The sequence below is a fragment of the Mya arenaria genome, chromosome 8 (genome assembly GCF_026914265.1).
Source record: "Mya arenaria isolate MELC-2E11 chromosome 8, ASM2691426v1".
NCBI classification, from domain to species: Eukaryota; Metazoa; Mollusca; class Bivalvia; order Myida; family Myidae; genus Mya; species Mya arenaria.
In genome coordinates this window covers 51,638,212-51,657,860 of record NC_069129.1, presented here as the reverse complement: position 1 = coordinate 51,657,860, position 19,649 = coordinate 51,638,212, and the positions used below count along the sequence as shown (strand labels likewise).

General features: G+C 33.5%; 1 protein-coding gene across 5 annotated transcripts; it reads right to left on the bottom strand.

Annotated features, from left to right (window-relative positions):
* Positions 1 to 914: 914 nt before the first annotated feature.
* Positions 915 to 12,262, bottom strand: LOC128245003 (uncharacterized). 5 transcript variants are annotated; one of them, XR_008263032.1, is made up of 5 exons: positions 10,369 to 10,582; positions 8,931 to 9,009; positions 8,587 to 8,627; positions 8,032 to 8,213; positions 2,229 to 2,361 (listed from the first exon to the last, which is right to left on the bottom strand). XR_008263032.1 is itself a non-coding variant. In XM_052963189.1 (3 exons), the coding sequence occupies exons 1-3, from the start codon at positions 12,193 to 12,195 to the stop codon at positions 928 to 930; spliced, it is 714 nt and encodes a 237-aa protein (XP_052819149.1). In that variant the 5' UTR covers positions 12,196 to 12,262; the 3' UTR covers positions 915 to 927. The 5 variants fall into 5 exon arrangements, 2 of the variants coding, with proteins under 2 accessions (XP_052819149.1, XP_052819151.1); XR_008263033.1 differs by lacking the exons at positions 2,229 to 2,361; positions 10,369 to 10,582 and adding an exon at positions 9,982 to 10,343 and having other exon boundaries at positions 5,641 to 8,213; XR_008263034.1 differs by lacking the exons at positions 2,229 to 2,361; positions 10,369 to 10,582 and adding an exon at positions 9,490 to 9,851 and having other exon boundaries at positions 5,641 to 8,213.
* Positions 12,263 to 19,649: the final 7,387 nt, after the last annotated feature.

The following is a 19,649-nucleotide window of genomic DNA, read 5'->3' as shown; positions in this document are numbered from 1 at the left end:
CAATTGTACATTGAATGCAGTATGAGAGTTCATAATTAAATCGCTGATTTGTAAAATTATTGCTCATCCAGATTTTTTTATAGTGATGTTTTAAAAAAATTCGTAAAATTAAAATGTTTTCAGCAGCTAGTTGGGCAGATAGTCACAATGAATTGCTTTGATTTTATTTAAACCGTGGATATAACGGCAATACTTTGAAGAGTAGTGACAAGTGAACACTAATTGCATTGTGAAAGTACGTAAACAGTTATAAATTAACTGCAACAATTTAATAGTTTTGAATTTTAAACCTTTGGACTCACTTTATATCGAGTAATATTTCCGAAACGCTGTGAGCAACAAACAGTCCAATCAATACCTATAGTGTGGTGACACTGTTTACCGATAACGCTCTTTCGACTGTTTTCCATAAATCTATTAAAGCGATACTTGACATTGATAAATAACTTTCATAAATTATTATACTTAAATCTGTTTTCAAATACTATCATGCTAAAGCTAGGTTCCCCTCATCCAAACACGCTCTGGAATATATTTCTAGCTGATTTGAGGCAAATCATTATTGTCAAGCGCGGTTTCAGGATATAACGTAGAGAGGGCGTATCCTTTTGACTTCGCCCCTCACTCAGAACCGAAGTTTATTTGTTTTTAAATGTTGGCAGGAGGGAAGAATATAACTGGTAACAATTTATAGTCCGAAATGGTGCTTTTCTCCAGTATTTTATTACATTGTTCTTTTTTTCTCTCATATATATTTGAACAAGAAGATATATGGAGGCGCACCCCCTCCTCAGTCCGCTTGTGATTTTTAGTCCATTTGTATTGCGTTTAAGATAGATTGCCCTTGTCTTGAAAACTTTGGCGTTCATAAACAATTGTCTTGATACAGTTATATTTTATTAATCTGAATTAACTCTAAACAATGTTTTACGTGGCTTTGAATCCATACACTTTCATTGACTTGTGAATTCCAGTGTTGGGTACCACCACTTCTCCGTCCACTATAAACGTCTCAAAGGGCTGGTCAAAAAGTTCCTTAAATCCTGCGTGGTCGTAAATCATCTTGGAATAATTTGAAGTAGCCTCTCCTTTTATATGAACCCCTGGGATATCGAGGTATCTGATCATGTCAACGGCGGCCTTGAAGAGTTTGGACGCCAGACCTTGATTTTTGTACTTGTCTGCGCACGCGAGACCATAGAAATGGAAAGCTTCCTCGACTCCAAAGTAGTTGAAAAAGTCGGCCTTTTGGTCGCAGTAGTTGCAGTATACAAACAGGCGCTTTAATCCCGAAGTCTGAATTTGTTCTGGATCAACGAAATCTGTCTTCTTGGTTATTCTCGTGGTCCTAGAGTAAGGACAAAAACGTCGATTAAAGAAATTTGGCATGAAAAATGAGTTCTTCCCGGTAAGGCGTACGATTATTATTATTATTTTAATCTTTGATATCGAATTTGCAGCAAAACTACAATTTAAGTATAAAAACAGGTTTAGTGGGGAGCAAACCCACGCCGATACAGTCAATAAACAAATAGAAAACTGATACCTTATCTACTCGCCCACAATGACCAATACTAAGCTGACGGATATTTAATCCTTAATTGAACACCAGCATCAGGCCAATCAACCAATCACGCTACATCCTTTTGGTGAATCGCGTTATTAACGCTGATTCAAGATATTGGACTTAAAAGACAATATTTGACCATACATCAACATTTGTTGAAGGGTTACATCCGTCAGTACCTTAGACTTAATACACCTAATAAATTGCCACACTTTATTTCGTATTAAATATATTTTTCGTAAAAAGTGCATTTTATAAACCATAAAATAGTCCATTTAAAAGTTTTGATGGTTTAATGGTTTTGATAAAACATAAAGAATCAAATCCTCCAATTTCAATTTGTACAAGCAAACAAGGAATTTGCTTTATTAACTCAAGTGAAGTTATACAAGGAATTTAAAGAACTTAATGTAACGTATCTTAACAGAGCAAGGTACATGTTGTGCATGGAAACCCCGTCCACCCTATTCAGTTTATTATACCTTAATCCTTTGTACTTAATACAGAAAGTACGTTCAAATCACACGTACGTTCTTGTGTACAAAACCCCACCTGATGGCCATGATATCACCGTCGGCCTCGTTGACAGCAGCTAGAGAGAAGTGCAGTCTGAAAGAGGATAACCAAAGCCCGCGCAGCTCATCCGTCCACTCCATCCCAACAGCCTTGTTAATCGGTTCGCCCGTCATGAAGAATTTCCTAGCAACATCAAGGGCGCCTTCGTACAGATCCTCTTTTATTCGTACAAGTCGAGCACCGGGGTGGTTGAACTCGACCTGAACTCGCTGGAACGCCTAAAAACATACCCAAACTTAAAAAAACCTCACTTCGTCATATATTTCCTGTTAAATCGCGATCATTCAATATTTCTTTGGTTGCTTTGGGAAGATTTAATAAAGCTTAGGGTAAGGCTTGAAATTGTTAAACCTGAATGGCCAAAGGATGTTTATGCCATCAGAAACCAAGTTCTTGGGGCAATGACTTCCTTATATTTCACAACATATCACTATTTTTTCTGGATAATTTCTTACATACCTCAAACTATCGATTTCGTAAATAAGAATTAAGATTGTTAGAATTCTTTTTTAAACAGTCAGTATGTGATGAATGCCCCCGAACATGATATTGACTTTTGAACAATGACAATACATACATAAGGGAATAAAATAGCAATGAAATGTGTGAATAAAGCAAGGACTTTTTATGAACGAGTGGAATATATAAAAACACTTATTACCTCTCATTGATGTTTTGAAAAACCATCTGAGACCCATGCGTGGTCTCTGTAATATGTCAGTGTTGTTTTTAGTCTTATGCCAACTAAACCAAAGAGGTACACATGGTCAAGACAAGAACTTAATACATGGGTCGGGGTGTGAGATTACTGGCAAACTCCTTTTCACGTGAGTGTGTGGCATATTCGAGATATTGGATCGGCAATCGCATTTTGGTTGAAGTCACCAGTTATAACAATTGACAGTTGAATTGTTTTGAATTGTATCTGGTTTATTTGATCTAACAAGACAGTTTCCATGTGCACATGTGTATTTCCTGATGTGGGCGAGTTGTACACTCGAATAAATTGTATTCTTTGATGTCATAACGAGATGACAGGTAAGGGTTTGTAGTTATGGTCTCAATAAGAAGCTGTCTGGGTACATTGAGTAAATGTAGTTTTTTTCACTAAGTGTGACCTTGACCTTAAAGGTAGGATCTTGTACGCGACACATCGTCTTCATATGCCGAACACATGTGGCAAGTTATTTTAAAATTGTCCATTCAAGAGAAAGTTACAGCCCGGACACGACCATCTATATTCTATGTCCTTATATGAAGCATTCCATAGTATTCAAACACTAAGTATGACCGTGACCTTAGAGGTAGGAACATGGGTATTGCACGCGACACTTTGTCTCGGTATGTTAAACACATGTAGCAAGTTATTTTAAAATATGACCATACATGAGAAAGTTACATTCCGGACACGACCACCTATACTGTTTGTCCTTCTATGAACTATTTCATAGTATTTAAAAAATAAGTGTGACCTTGACCTTAGAGGTAAGGACACTGGTCCTGCATGCGGCACGTCGTCTTGGTATGTCAAACAGGTGTGGCAAGTTATTTTAAAATATGTCTATATATGAGGAAGTTACAGCCCGGGCATGACCACTTAAGCTATTTGTCCTTATTTGCAGCATTCTATAATATTCAAACAATAAGAAAGCTAGGAACACAGATCTTGTACGCGAGACATCGTCTTTATATGCCAAACAAATGTTGCAAGTTTTTTTTTAAATCTGTCAAAACAAGAGAAAGTTACAGCCCGGAGATGTTGAGCCAAACACGGACGGACATTGCGATTTTAATATACCCAACTTCGGGGGCATACAAATTCGGTGCAGGCTGAATTTCAATAGTAAATCAATATTTTAAAACATGTTTTCCTCCAAAAATAGTTACGAATAACAATTAGAGAAATATCGAAAAAAGTGTCAATAAATAAGAGTATTACAATGAACAATATACCAATTCTACTATTTACAAACAAGGATATGTGCAACATACATAACACATGTAAAACATATACACATGTTTTCATTGATTGTTCATCAGTCAACTGCAGATCATTTCAAATGCCTTTTCAAAACATGTTAAAAAGTAATCAGAAAATTTGTTTGAACAGTATATTTGCCACTCTATGTTATAATATGGATAGAGCAGATTTCATTAGCAATAGTAGACGAGAACATGTCGATATTTTGCATATATCTGAAATGAATATTTCATTCTATTTTCATACTATTAAAAGCATGAAGTTATAGGAAACCTTAAAATATCCAATATGATAATTGCTAACTATTAAAGCGGCTCACCTTTACGACTTTATCAGGGTCAATAATCTCCAGCAGTGAACCGCCCGCCATTATTATGTGAAAGGGTTCACCTCAAATATAATACTATCTAATCGGCCTAATCGTACAAAACACTTCATTACTCTGCCCTAAGGCGACAAAATCAGCTTTTCTCCAGTATGGCAAGTTGAACCAGTTAAGCGTTAATTTAATGTTGTTATTTCAAAGTTTAAACCACCTTGAGCGGTGAGCAGGTTCACCTAATGAAAAAGGTAATCGTTTTTTATGTTGTACTGCCTACTTATCATGCAACATTACTATTAGGACTACAACACTCAGGTTTGATTGCAGATTGTATAATCTCCCTTCGGTCATATATTATATCTCATATAAGTGATCGGACTGTAAGCATTAGACGATTCGTGTTCTTATTACCAGTTCGTACCTATAACACCTTTTTATTAAGTACCGTCATATAAATAGCGTATTGGCCAATATTTTACACCACATAATAATATGAAATACATTACCAAAATATTATTGATATTAAAAGCTTACCATCAATAATAAACCATTGTTTTTCTGTTTAAAAACAAGGAAATATATTAGTATTTGGTTAAATACAATGTTATTTAATGTCACGTCCAGCGCTATTGAAAACATTTCTTTGATAAACAAATATTCTTGCTTTTACTTTATTTAAATACATATGCAATACCAGACAATAGAATAATACAATTTAATTTTAAGGTATTTAATAACATTATTCATTGTCAATGTGCTATCGTTCGATACTGATATAACCTGGAACCAGGACCTCGGAGAGCTGCGACGAGACTTAAAGCCAGGAGCATGCTTGCTTGGTGTAGTTAAGGCTAAAATGCCACTCTCTTAGACGAATATACGGGTTATGCAAATACCTTAAGGAAAGGTGACTGTCCTAAATAACCTATGCAAATTGGTATATTAAAGTAAGCTGAAAAACACCACATCAGGTAATAAAATATAAATGAGGTATGGTCGGCTCGCAAGACTGCAATACGAGGGGGAGTCAATAAGTTCGTGAACGACCCCTTTTGGTCGCTTATTGTACATCTTTTTTTGTAAGACTTATGATAGCAATAACAACGTAAAAAAATAATTTAATGTGGTATATTAAAGTGATATATCATTTTAAAGGTTACGTCATTACAAACTCAAATATGCACATTTTTTCAAAATCCATCATTTTTTTACAGAATTATGGCCCTTTTAATTTTACATTTTTATCAATTTTTCTGCCAAAATAGGTCAAATTCAAAACTTCGGAATTTAAATGAAATAAATAATGTCAAACAACACATTTTGTTTATTTTCTATAAATTTAATACACATTCCTAAATATCAGAACCTAAACAATGTTTTAAGCAAATTATTTCACTTTAAAAAAATGATGAAAAAACGTCCATTTTTAAGAAATTTTAAAAATGCTTTATTTCTTGAAGAATGAGCTTGAAAAAGGTAAAAGACAAAGAACATTTACATTCTTCCATTCACTGCTTGACTGTTGCATTTTTACAATTAATAGCATTATAAATAGGAAGTTTAAAGGCAAACAAAAAATTAGTTGCCATGGTAACCATTCAATAAAAATACAAAAAATGCTTTAAACATCGCTTTTTGTTAAAAAGGAGAATTATGTATATCTTGCCATGATTTGCCTGACAATTGTAATAAAGGTGAACTTCAACCCATCTAGCAATTCTGAATATTTCAATATAAGTATGAGATTGTCAGAAATTTTCAAGGTTAAATTATAAAAATAATTGTATACAAAGTATGACCAAATGATTAACAAATAACAGAAATATTTCCTTGACTGAAGCGGACATGCTAAAAAAGTATCACATTGAAAATACAAAGGTTTTTAGACAACAATTACAGTTTCTTAAAAAAACAAGACTCTAAAGTTACCATGGCAACTGTTTAAAGTGACACTCTTATTCAGTATCAATGCATACACATGTATAACAAACATATACTTTGACTGTTAACCCTTTAACAACTTACTTAATAATTCATTTTTGGAAAATATTAAGTATTGATAAAAATATTGTAACCGTGTATTTAAGCTGAAAACGCAAACATATTAAATGATTGGTGAATGCATAAAGATTTACTGTGATCTACTATTATCTCAAATGGTAGAAATACGGTCTTTTATGCACATTTCCTTCAAGTAGAAGTAGGCATCCTTCATTAGAACCATTGTTTTCAACATTTATTCATCCTTTTTGGAATAATAAAACAAAAGTATTAATTGTGGTAAATCTTATGTGGGAGTAAGAGTGCATCTTTAAAAGAACTGACTTTTTTTTTAAATTGACATGGAAACTATAAACACGAATAATACCAGATAATGTTTAGAAACAAACATAAGAACAATATTTCTGTTTCAAACCAAATTTAAAATACTTCTGTGGTTAATTATTGGAATCAAAATGTGCATAGATTTGGAATCATAATGTCCATGCATGTATTTTTAACCATTCATAACAAGTGTTACACATAAAAAGAAAACATTTTATATGGAAACATTTTCACTCTATAATCACTCAAACAAGAGCTGTCACAGAGACAGCGCGATCGACTATTCCGCCGCTTTTCAATGTAAGGATTGAAAAGTTTTGGCGAAACATGCATGGATCACTGTTACATTTGATGTCAATGCAATACATGGTGTTCTGAGATATAAACATAAATGTGGTTCCATGCAAAATATTAACGAGAATTTCTAAGTCTAATAATAAAGGGCCATTATTTGCAAAATACAGTTATCTAACTTGTTTATTCAATTAAGTTGGGTGGTTGAATACCATTGTATAAAGTCTCAATGCAATACATCAAATAGTTGCTGAGATATTATCCTATGTGTGCTAACATGCAAGACCTTAACCAGAATTTCTAAGTCGCATAATAATGGGCAAAAATTATATATTATAAAAGATAAGAGTTATCTTACTTGATTAAATAAGAAGGTTAAATAGATGGGAGCCTGTGTGTAAATTTTCAATGTCAGACTTAAAAGTGGTTACATGCAAAACCTTAACCAGAATTTCTATGTCGAATAAAAAAGGGGCCATTATTTTAATTTAATGCAAACTGGAGTTATCTTACTTGGTTATTTAAGTAGATGGTTGAGTACCATTGTATAAAGTATCAATGCAATCCATCAAGTAATAGCTGAGATATTAACCTTTGTGTGCTTACATGCAAAACCTTAACCAGAATTTCTAAGTCGAATAATAAAGGGCAATTATTTGCATTAAATGCAAACTAGAGTTATCTTACTTGGTTATTTAAGTAGATGGTTGAGTACCATTGTATCAAGTATCAATGCAATACCTCAAGTAGTTGCTGAGATATTAACCTATGTGTGCTTACGCGCAAAGAATTAACCAGAATTTCTAAGTCGAATAATAAAGGCCTATTATTTGCATTATATTCAAATAATTGTTATCTAACGCCGACGCCAGGGTGAGTAGTATAGCTCTCCTTATTCTTCGAATAGTCGAGCTAAAAAAGAAGGAACTGTTCATGCTGTACAGGGGTATTTGGAAGTGCAGATACCTCTTATTGCAAGAAAATTAATCCTCTTTGCACTACACTGTAATCTTGGATATTGCAGGAATTGAGAGAGAATCTGTGAGACACTTCATGGTATGACTGTTGCATGATAGAACCACTGTCAAATACTGAAAAATACTGTCAAATTACACCAAGCTGTTTTTTTCTCAGAAACCATCATAAGCCTGAAAATATAACAAAGGAATGTGTTGATTTCAATACACATGTTCACAAAAGAAACTACATGCATTCAGTTTATATGGCAGCATACATATACAGATGTATACATACAGTGTAAAAAGGTTTTATCACAATTAATTAAGGGAATACATTATATTACCAGATATTGTCTTAATAAAGTTGACATACATACAGAGAGAAATAAGGATTTTCTAATTTAAAACTTCATACTGTTCAACATTTTTGTCCACTTTTTGTACATAACAAATTACCCTTTCTCTATAATAATTTATTTTTCCTTTCAAAATTATTCCTCAAAAAGGTCAACATTATATTTTTGATAGAGCAAATAAATACAATTTGACAAAAAGTACATACAATTAGGTTACTGAATCTGCATCAGTCAGGTGAGAGTGAAACTGAAAGTAAACAGAAACATAGATAATTATGTATTATTCAGAGAGGGACAACTATGTATATATATGTAATGAGGTTTGATGTCTATACACAGTTTGGTATTTACCAGAATCAATTTAAGAATCAATTCAACTTTACAGCTCAAAAAAATGTCAAAAGCATTTATTTTACAAATAATGAAATATGTCATCATACAAAATGTCACAGTTTATAAAGAGTTCTCAATAACTTCAGGTATAATTTCAAAGAAAATGGCATGTTCATGAGATATTCTCTGGTAAATATGCATCATAGTTCTAAGTTACCTCAGTTCTGCAATCCTTCCCATCATTCTGACTGGCTGAATTTGAGTGGTATAAATGTATTCTATGGCTTTATTTCTCACTGAAAGGAAGAAAAGATTAAATAAAAAGGGAAAAAAGACTAATAAATGACAAAACTGACCACCCATGAATTGGCAGACTTACTAATGTGTAAAAATACTCACAATATTTAATCAAAAAGGAAGAACAGCCATTTATGGAATGTGAAGTTTAAAATAATTTCAAATGAATAATCAAAACATTGAGTTGAAAATTTATGACAGCAATCGAAATCCTATCATAACAGGAATTCCAATAAATCTGAAGACTAATAATATTTGAAAAGTTGAATAATTTTTACAGAGAGTGATTTTATAATCCAAGTAACTATACAGAACATAAAAATGTTTCCTGAAATTTACACATTAAAACATTGATATGTTGAAATTTGAAACTTTCCAATTATTATTTAAGTATTAGTTACTTGGTGATAATGTATGATCTAGGCCTTCAAATTGGTAGGCATCCAATTAACTGTTTAGAAGATTAAAAAAATGCTTACTTTCTTAGTTTCAATTGTGAAATGCCTATATATAAGCCAGCCTGCATTTTTCTTATTAACCAATAAAACACTAAATGGAAACTTGGTGTTGTAATTTTATTAATTGGGTTTTAGTTGTCGAGCTCCTTTAAGTTATTTAATATGAATTTGTCGGGCAATGCCCGTGGCAGAAACATGCGCATAAACAATAACAAACTTCAGCTTGACAGATTCTTAATTAATAATATAGAATGGCTTAATAAAAAATAACTGCCAATTCTCCAATAGTTTTTTTACATTTTTTAAAACCGAAAGTGACCAGATCCTTAAAAAACCCGGCCTGTTTTTTTCTGATATCATTAAAACCAATCACAATATCCAAAATAAAAACAATTGCAAATGTCTTATTTATTCAAATTATAAAACATTTGACCAATGTTTATGCAAAAGAATTGGCAACCCCTTATAAATAGCATTCTAAATATAATAAAACAATGATATGCATAAACCTACCTCAATGTTTACTCAAAATAAATTACTATTTACAGAGGTTGGCATTTTAAAAGTAAACAAAAATTACTTCCTGGTTAATTCGGATACTCTCGGCTTTTAAGGTTGCATGCCTTATGAGTCATCAAATTGTTCTTGTTTTTGGCCACTCTCAGAAACGATGTGTTTATAATTACCCCTTGCGGAAAAATGCGACAGATTACTGAATCAAATGGATAGTATGTGTTGATAAATGAATGAATTTTCAGGAATTTTCAGAAATTCGATGATGCATTGTTGTTCTCTTTCGATTTGGACCTGTAATTCAGCATGTTTTATCCCCTGTTTCAGTTTTTGTCAAATAAAAGCAGAAAACTTTAATACATAATAATTCATTAAAGTTATACTCACCGATGCAGGAGACGTCAATGTATCCTTGTAAAGTCATTGACAATCAAAACAATTCTTAAAATATCCGAAGTCGAAAGTATAAAATGACAGTCAAAACGTCCCAAGACCGGCAGAAAAACGACATATTACAAAAAATGCTTGTGAAACTTTTTGCTCGTTTTATTTTGTTTCACATAATTAGATAAAATCCGTACTACAGTTGATAGATAATTTATTCATGATTATTTTGGTACCATTTTCGGCAGTAAGTATAAATGTTTGCAGGAGTAATATCCCAAACTCCGCGCAGTGTTACTTCCCTTGCAGTACAGTAATCACTGCCTTCACAAATATCACGTGATGATAGATAAAACGGCACGTGATTGCAATTTACAAAATGGACGGAACACCTTTAAAAGAAATTCCAGCAACATGTTTCATTTGTTTAGAAAATAAACGATTTTATTCCATAAAAGGAAAAAATGCAACGGAAGACGAAATCATCCAAAAACTAAGTTCAATATCAGGTAAAAATTTCCGAGATTTCTTTTCCGTACATCCTTCAACACGATATGGACTTTGTAGGGCTTTCAATTTGAAAAAAGACCGAACATTTCCGAATGTTTTTTTTAATTGTTATTTTTTTATAAAACATATTATGCCTATCAACTGGCGTAAAGTAATTATTTAAGAAAGGATATAAGAATAAATATATATGATTAAAAAAAATGCCATTAAAAGTTTTCATCCAATTTTGGATGAAAATCTTGTGGTGGCAGTGATTACTGTACCGCAAGGGAAGTAACACTGCGCGGAGTTTGGTAATATCCATTGGAGTGAGGAGTGTGCAGAATAGGAAAGTGTAAAAAACATTCTACATTCTTTTCCCATACTGGTTGAGAAGCAGTTTCCGACAGTTTTTAAACGTTCTTATTGAATTATTTATACGTGTTTAAATATCTACTGAAAGTGTTCACATTTTATATAACTACAGCTCAAGTTGCTATTGTCGATATATTTCTAACATGTGTGACGTCACATATAGTGTATCTAATAGGGGCGCAAAGAGGGTACTTACGTTGTTCTGATTAGCTTGTGATGAGAAGCAGTTTCCGACAATTTGAATGCGGGGCATATTTGAGGTGCCTGTTGTGTGTTTTTATTATCCGTTTATTTAATAAACTAAACATAATACTGTAATAAGAGAAATGTTATTTAATTTTTCAGCATTTACAAAAAAATTTAAACCTTAAAATTTACGACATTCAATTCATACTCGAAATCAGGCAGAGACTGAATATCAATGATTTTTTTATTCATTTCTGATGAAAACTTGTGTTTGTATACATCTAAGTGAATGTGGATGCGAAACAAGCATGACACCAGTGTTCACAAATATGTACACAATGATCATCGTTTGTATAAGTCAATTAAGGAAAACCTTGTAGCTATTCATAGATATGCAAACTAGGTTCACACGCATGCGCAATACGCTGCGCGTGCAGATCCCCCACGTGCAAGTTTGTGTACAAAATGAAAAATAAACATTAAACATTAAATAATAATAAAAGTTTTTTATATGTCTCGGAAAAAAAATCAGCTTTTGATTGCCTAGTTACCATATAGCTGAATTGCAGTACATTCTTTATGAAGATCTAAGGAAGGTACGCGAAAAAGCGATTTGTCGGAAACTGCTTTCCGTCGGAAACTGCTTCTCAACCAGTAATATTAAAACATGAAGTTATAACAAATACATAAACGTACCAAATAGGATAATAACTAACTAAGACGGCTTACCTTCTCGACTCTATCAGTGTCAATATTCCCCAGCAGAGAACCTTCCGCCATTATAATGTGACAAGGTTAACTTTAAATGAAATACTATCAACTAGTTGACCTATTTGACATAAACTCTTCAGTACACCGACCCTTAGGCGACAAAGACAGGTTATCTCCAGTATGGCAAATTAAACCAGTTAAGCCTGAATTATAAATAGCTATTTAACACATGTTAACATGATTAAACCTCCTTTTAGCCGAGAGTTCGTTAACCTGGTGAAACAGGTAATCGTTATTTTATGTCGTATATGACCTTCTTAGCATGCAACACTCATAGGTTTGATTGCATTACCTCCCTTCAGACATGTATTGTATCTCATATAGTTGATTGGACCGCAAACATTAGACGGTTGGTGTTCTTATTACCATATCGCACCTATCACAACTTTTATTGAAATACCCTCACATAAATGATATATGGAAAATATTTTACACCACATAATCATATGCAATATATAACCAGAATAATATTGATACAAGAAGCTAATTTTCAAACTGATCATTGGTGACAGTCTGAAATTGTTATGAAATTGGGTGGTCAGTGTATATAAACACAATTCAATGTTTTATACTTGCATAACGATATACATCTCATGATAGTCAACACAACTCTGATATGAACAAAAGCCCGCAGCAGTAATGATAATAACATTAGACAGTAGGCGGAGCCTAATATTCATTAGCAGCTCTGAGTAATCATGGTAACATTTATATAAATGGAATACCAAACAGAACTAATTGACGCTGAGACGTAAAATAGCATTTTAGTCTAAATGTTGGGACGTGGCTAACATATTAACCACATTATATACACTAGCTCACTTGGTTGTAACCCCATAATAAATGCTCAGTGTACACAATGCATTTTTTAATATTTCTAGTCATGGTCCCAAAAGTGTCAAAGTGGCCTGCCTTTGGGATTTGTTTGAGGCATTGACACATTTTGCTTTAAATGACAAGTCTAGTAATATATCTCATCCCCGAAAACTCTATTTTGAGACTCAAAATACGAAAAAAAATAACAATGACTAATTCAGGATTAATTAACATGAGGTTCTTCCATGTTTCTTGTTTGTGATTTTATATTTTATGTCTTTGACGTTTACCCAGTGCCATTAAACCGGGTTTATGTTTAAACATTTTGCTGAGCTTGTTTCTGTAGCTTTTCGCATAAATGTTCTAGTATGATTTCATTTATTCTACAGTTAGTTACTTGATAGGCAAGCTTAAACTTTTTAAATCTACTCAATGTCTTTCAGTTCTTTAAATTTATCATTGTGTTGCTGGATTTATTTCAAAGTCAATTTTTTATGTGATATACCTGTACTACTTTAAAATTGAATATCTGTTTCATTACAATATATTTACACCTCGACTTCCATTCCTTAAATGAACTGCCTTTCGGCAATTGCGTTCATCAATCGACGAACGCAACATCTTCGGATATGTTCGGATCGCAATTCATCGCATAACAATATACATGAAAACTATTGATCTTGATAATGTTTGTATTGTGTCAGCAGGTCCCGTAAAGCATAAATCAACATTTTTAAAAGTGTTGATTTATTATATTTTAAATGTACTGTTGCTATAAGTGTTTCAATTTTACGTTTAAAAGTGATTTCAAGTGGTTGATCTTTTCCCGCGTTATTGTGACGTCATTTGAAAAAATGTTTCCGGTTACAGTGGGGTCGTTCTATTTACAGAATGGGTAAGGACGGAAAACTGAACGGTTTTCTTAAATGAAATGAAGTATTTTTTTAACAATTCTTGTATGAAATAATGAACTTTTGGTGTAAATATAAGGAAATATCAGAAATTTTCGTAAGACTTGATTTAAGGAATGAATTGAGGGGTTGATGTCATTATCGGGGATATGAACGCAATTGGGTTGGTCAAAGTACGCATGGAGTCCTTCGGACTCCACACACTGACCAGCTCAATTGCGTTCATACCCCGATAATGACATCAACCCCGCAATTCATTCCTTAAATCAAGTCTTACGAAAATTTCTGGTTATGTAGATACATACTTGACCAATATGTTTGGGAATTATTTGTTTAGTAAAGTGGAGAATTTCAGTATGAATATATGAAGAAGTATATGTTTATTGATAAAACAAATTCGTTTTGTATGAAAACAATCTGGTTTTGCATGATAAGTCTCTATTTGCTTGGCCAAATAGTCCGACTTTCGAGTTTCATGAAAAAATCAATTTTGATGCCTGTTTTTATACACTTGTTAATATCAGTTTCCTAATATTTTATATATATTTAAGCTGTTCCAAAATATAAAGCTCACTTATATTGATTTATCCAAATTCATAATGTTACGGTGTGTAATCGCATCACAAACCACAACAATTCATTGAAATGTTGCCAAGGACCAACGAACAAATGATTATTTATGTTACTTTCCCTGTATCCAAGAAATCCTTCAGTGAAAACAAACAGTCCCCCCTTTGTGATTCTCTTAAAATCAATCCTTAAAATCAAACAAGTCTCCACCTCAGCTTAGCTTTATATCAAACTTTTCCCCTTCTCAGCTGACCTTCAAATCCAACAAGACTCCATTTCAGCTGACCTTCAAACCGTAGACTTTGAATGATTTGTGCTCCCCTGTATTTTGAATGATAACTTTTCCGTCGAGTTCAAAAGTGTCGTAGTTTCCATTGTATTAGTTTTAAACTTAACAAGCTTCTAAAATAGAGACTGTTTTGCGAAAATGTGTTTTTATGAGGTCATTCGGAATGCTATGTTGTGGACACCAACCCTAAACTTGCACTTCCAAACCTAGCCAAAATAGTGATCGTTCTTTTCTCGATACACTGTATCTACACTCACATGCTCACCTGATACCTATTGGTTCCCCAGTGTCCTTTTCAATCAGCATGAGTGAAAGGTTACATCGGAAAGATGCCAACCAGAACTGAGACAACTCTTCGTCCCAGCGCGTCTTCAGAGAAACAGCTACAGGCTCCCGGTAGGTGTAATAGTCTCTCGCACATCGGAGGGCACAGTCATAATAGTCATCGGTCACCAGGACCAATTCTCCGCCGGGATAGTGAAATCCCTCTTTGGCCTTCTCAAAAGCCTGTAATTATTTAAGTGAATTAAAAATGTTTATTCATATTAATATATAGGCATAGTTAATAGGCAGATAAATGAATCAATAACAACAAGCAAGAAAAGCAATTGACAAATAAAAGTTGGTAATTGGCATTTCTAACCCGGCTTGTCATAGATCGGTACCCCGATACAAGTCTGCGTTTTTTCTTTATGGTCTCAAATTGAAGAAAATAGTGATGACATAGTTAATCAACCAGTCATAGAACATATAATATTAGAAATTGTTTAAGAATATTGGTTCATATAAGCATTGAAGATTCACTTTACCTTATTAATGAATAAATGTGAAATGCTATACATTCTTATTTTGTTACCAGTAGTTTGTTATGTAAACAGTCATCACAGAATATAAAGTCAGGCATCTATTTTCCATCTATTTAATATTCAACAATATAAATGCTTATGTTAGTTATTCAGATTTTGTAACCATATTGTTCCAACAAATCTATGATAATCAAAACTCATATCTGCCATATCAAAATATTGTTATATAGTTGTTGATTTGCAATCGTTCTATTTAAGATCATCCTTCATATGCTAACTATAATGTTTGTTTGATGCCGCTCACTTAATTATATGATTAAAATGATAATAAATTTGTAAATCATTCGATGCAACACAAAACAATCGTACAGCATACGTATTGTAAAATTTGTTATGTTCTGGTCTGTTCTGTTCTGTTCTGATAATGTGTAAAGATATTGAATAAAAGGGAAATATATTTAAACATATTAACCTAAAATAATTCCTTGGTTAAACAACTGAAAATATCTTTGTAAGGCCTGTGTCAAGCATTTTTGTACTTTAAACGATTCAATATCATAAAGCACTTCCGCATTTGAATGCGAAATATACTTTAATCTCTAAATTGTGCTCAACTCTCAACACATCAAAGCATGTACAAAGGGATCCATGCTTGATTATACTTGCTAAAAGTTTAACCTAAAGGAGACATCATATTTCAAGCCCAATTATAGTTACATTGTTAACATTTGAATATCCATGGCCCCTTTCTGACCAGTAATATATATTCTAAAATATCTAAAATACATAGCATAGATGCAAGATCTATCGTTCGGAAGTTCAAACTAAGAAATAGCAATTTAATTTTGATTGATACTTTTCATTGACATAAATGAATAACCTTTAATGGTACCTGTTTTACGGCCTTTGGATCCAAACATTTTAAGTCCGTCTTCATTGACATATTAAAGCTTAAAAGTACACAGAGGTAAACCGCTCTACTTAAACGTTATACAAAATGTTAACCTTTAGTATGTAAATAGTTGTATAGTCAGAGTTTAAGCCCTGAGTCGTGACCTTTAGGACTGATTCATTTTAACACTTAAATAGACGGAGTACATAGTTTTGTATGATTATATTTCAAGAGTTACTTACCTTTTTTGGACACAATAATTGTCAATAGCTCTTTGACAGTAGCTTTTTTTCGCAGAAGGTAACGTCCTGAACTATGACGCTGGGTTTGCGTGTTCGAAAACCGTTAGCGTAACGAAATTCTTTTATGTATTTTTCATTTTTTTTTAATTGGAGGGGGTGTCTGTTGATGACAAATATAAAACATAAGGGTTTAGTTTATTTATTCTTACCCTTTGAATTTAGATTCCTTCTTTACAATTATGTTCGGTCAAACCTTTCATGGTTTTATTTTATACAAAATATCCACATTACATGTCATACAATCGTCGGATACCCTCGATACCCACTTTTATGATCTGATTTCTCACGTGGGCGATTTGGCTAAGTAAATCTCGTTATAATGAATACTTAACAAGGCCACAAGGTACCAGATCCTTTCCCGTAGAAAAATATTTTGTTGAAAGTCGGAAATGAACCGGGTCGTCCTTTTCAGTACAATAATTTAAGACAGCAATCAAGGCACGACAGGGTTATTGAAGAATATGTAATTGTTACATAGGAAATAATTGGAACAAGAATGGTTTCCTATGGCTGCATATTCATTAAAACGAGATTGTGTTAGTTAATTGTCTCGCGGTATTTATGAAGTATACAGGAATTCAGTATTGTGATTGCCGACGATGATGTCATGCCAAACGTAATTGGGGCTTCACTCTCTAAAGCTGTTGTCTGCCTCTTGTGTCGGAATAAGACGTTTGGTTGCCAATGACACTGGATTTGATCTGGATTTTGCACCTATCAAATTTTGTTCATAAAACCACATGGACAAGGTACTATACTCCTTTAGCCACACTACACTATAATTACATTAAATGCATAAATTAACCTAGGATGAAAAACACTGATGGAGGGATCTACAACTAGTACTACATAAGAAGTATATGGCCGAAAAAACATACGATATCTTTATCCAAACAAAATCCAGGTACTCACGCATATTACCCAAGTGTTCCAGACTAAACGTGTAATATTCCTCTTCTACGACACCATCTTGCTACTCATCAAATCAACAAATGTGCTAGTAATTTTCCAAGTAAAGCGCCAAGGTGTGGTTGACATTAGACGTAGCTATGACCTCTGAAACATGGATCTTCTATGTGTTGTAGGGGGTGAATCCGTCTAGCTTTAGTTATATATGACGAGATCTACCTCCGGGTCATGGGGTGGTGTAAAATTTCCTCAGTTGAAATCTTATGTCAGCTTATAGGAAAAAAACTGTCTTACAGTATTTGAATGAGAAGGCACATGCCTTTTTGTATAAGTTGTGTCTTAATGTTCTACCGCATATTGCCACCGAAAATAATTATACGAAATAGAGAATAATTGTTTTTACATTGTAAGATCGTAATATATTTCATCGAGTGCACATCAAAAGCTATAAGCCATAACTTGTTTTTAGTGTTCAAGAGTTAATTATATATATCGAATGGATATACAATTATAGTAAGATGTTCTTTTCATAAAATAGAGCCGAATTGTTATTGGACTCTTAAACCGTCTAAGAAACTCAAAACTGGTTCACATGTTGCCAAAGACAATACATACAGCAAGTCCCATAACTCTTACAGAATTAATTATGACCCATGGTCAACTATTAAAAGCAGCAAGTACAGTATAAAGAAGAAAGGTTCCTAAAATGCCTTCAATAAGTTAATAATCCTATTTAAATTGTAGACAATCATCTACCTGTAAATAATTCAGAAATAAAACAAAACATATTCTACTCAATGGTTTCAGCGGGCATTCTAACAAAATAATGACTGGTCACTTTTTGTATTGCCCGCTAAACTAGATGTTGAAAATTATACTGTTTTAAAGCCGCTGACTCTAGGAACATAATAATGTGAGGTTAAATATATTTGATGTGTTATATGTTTCAGATTGTGTGTTCCACGCTGTTTTCCCCTCCAACATTGTTAGGAGGAATGTGCATGCTTCGTACTGTCTTCATATATTTTGAGGTTGGTATTTACAAGAACACAATATCAATGAAACTTTTTTAGTTCTATATTCCTTCTCTATACCAAGCAAAACTGTTTATGAAAATCAAATTAAATTTCAAATAATACTGTATTTAAAGTTATTGCTCCATTTCATGTGGTGCCCTCTAGCCTTCAATGCTGTATATCGTTTTGTACGACCATTGAGCAATTAAGTTTTGTTACAAACCATATATTTAAGGCTTTCCATTCATCTTTAAAGTAGTTTCTTTGTTGTGTCTGTCAATAAAGACAGGGTGAGAGAAGCCTAGAGGTACAATAATCTGCCTCTCAGCTAAGGCGTCAAGTGTTCGAGCAACACTAGGGTGAAATAGGTCTAGGTGCCTGTCTCTCACCTAAGAGGTCATGACTTCGAGCCCCACCAGGTCAAGAGTGATGTACGGGCAAAGGTATCTACCTCTCATCGGCTCAAGCTCCATCAGGATGAGAGTGGTGTAGCTGTATTCACTCTTGGTGTCTGTCTGTCATATCAGATATCATTGATTTGAGTCCCACAATGGTGAGAATAGTCAAGTGGTATAGGTGTCTACCTAAAACCTCAATGGTTGTAGGTTCAAGCCCCACCAGGCTGAGAGTGGTCAAGTGGTAGTGTGTACAGATATCTATCTCCCTGTCACCTAACTGGTCATGAATTTAAGCTCAACAAGGGTAAGAGTAGTCAAGTGGTTTAGGTGTCTTCTTCTCACCTTAGATGTCATGGATTCGAGCCCCACTAGCGAAAAGTGGTCAAGTGGTAGTCGGTGCCGATATTTGGATGGCGCCTAAGTGGACATGGATATGAGCCCTACATGGGTGAGCGTATTCAAGTGGTACAAGTGTCTGCCGCTCACCTCTAATGTCATGTATATCTGCCTGTCACCTAATTGGTCATTGATTTTAACACCAAAAAGGTGAGAGT

Excerpts from the sequence above, each read along its gene's own strand:
- LOC128245003 (XM_052963189.1), bottom strand. The coding sequence starts at position 12,195 with ATGGCGGAAGGTTCTCTGCTGGGGAATATTGACACTGATAGAGTCGAG. Across the intron at positions 2,362-12,144 it reads ACACTGATAGAGTCGAGAAG|GCGTTCCAGCGAGTTCAGGT; the intron begins GTAAGCCGTCTT and ends GTATGTTTTTAG. Across the intron at positions 1,349-2,119 it reads GGTGATATCATGGCCATCAG|GACCACGAGAATAACCAAGA; the intron begins GTGGGGTTTTGT and ends TCCTTACTCTAG.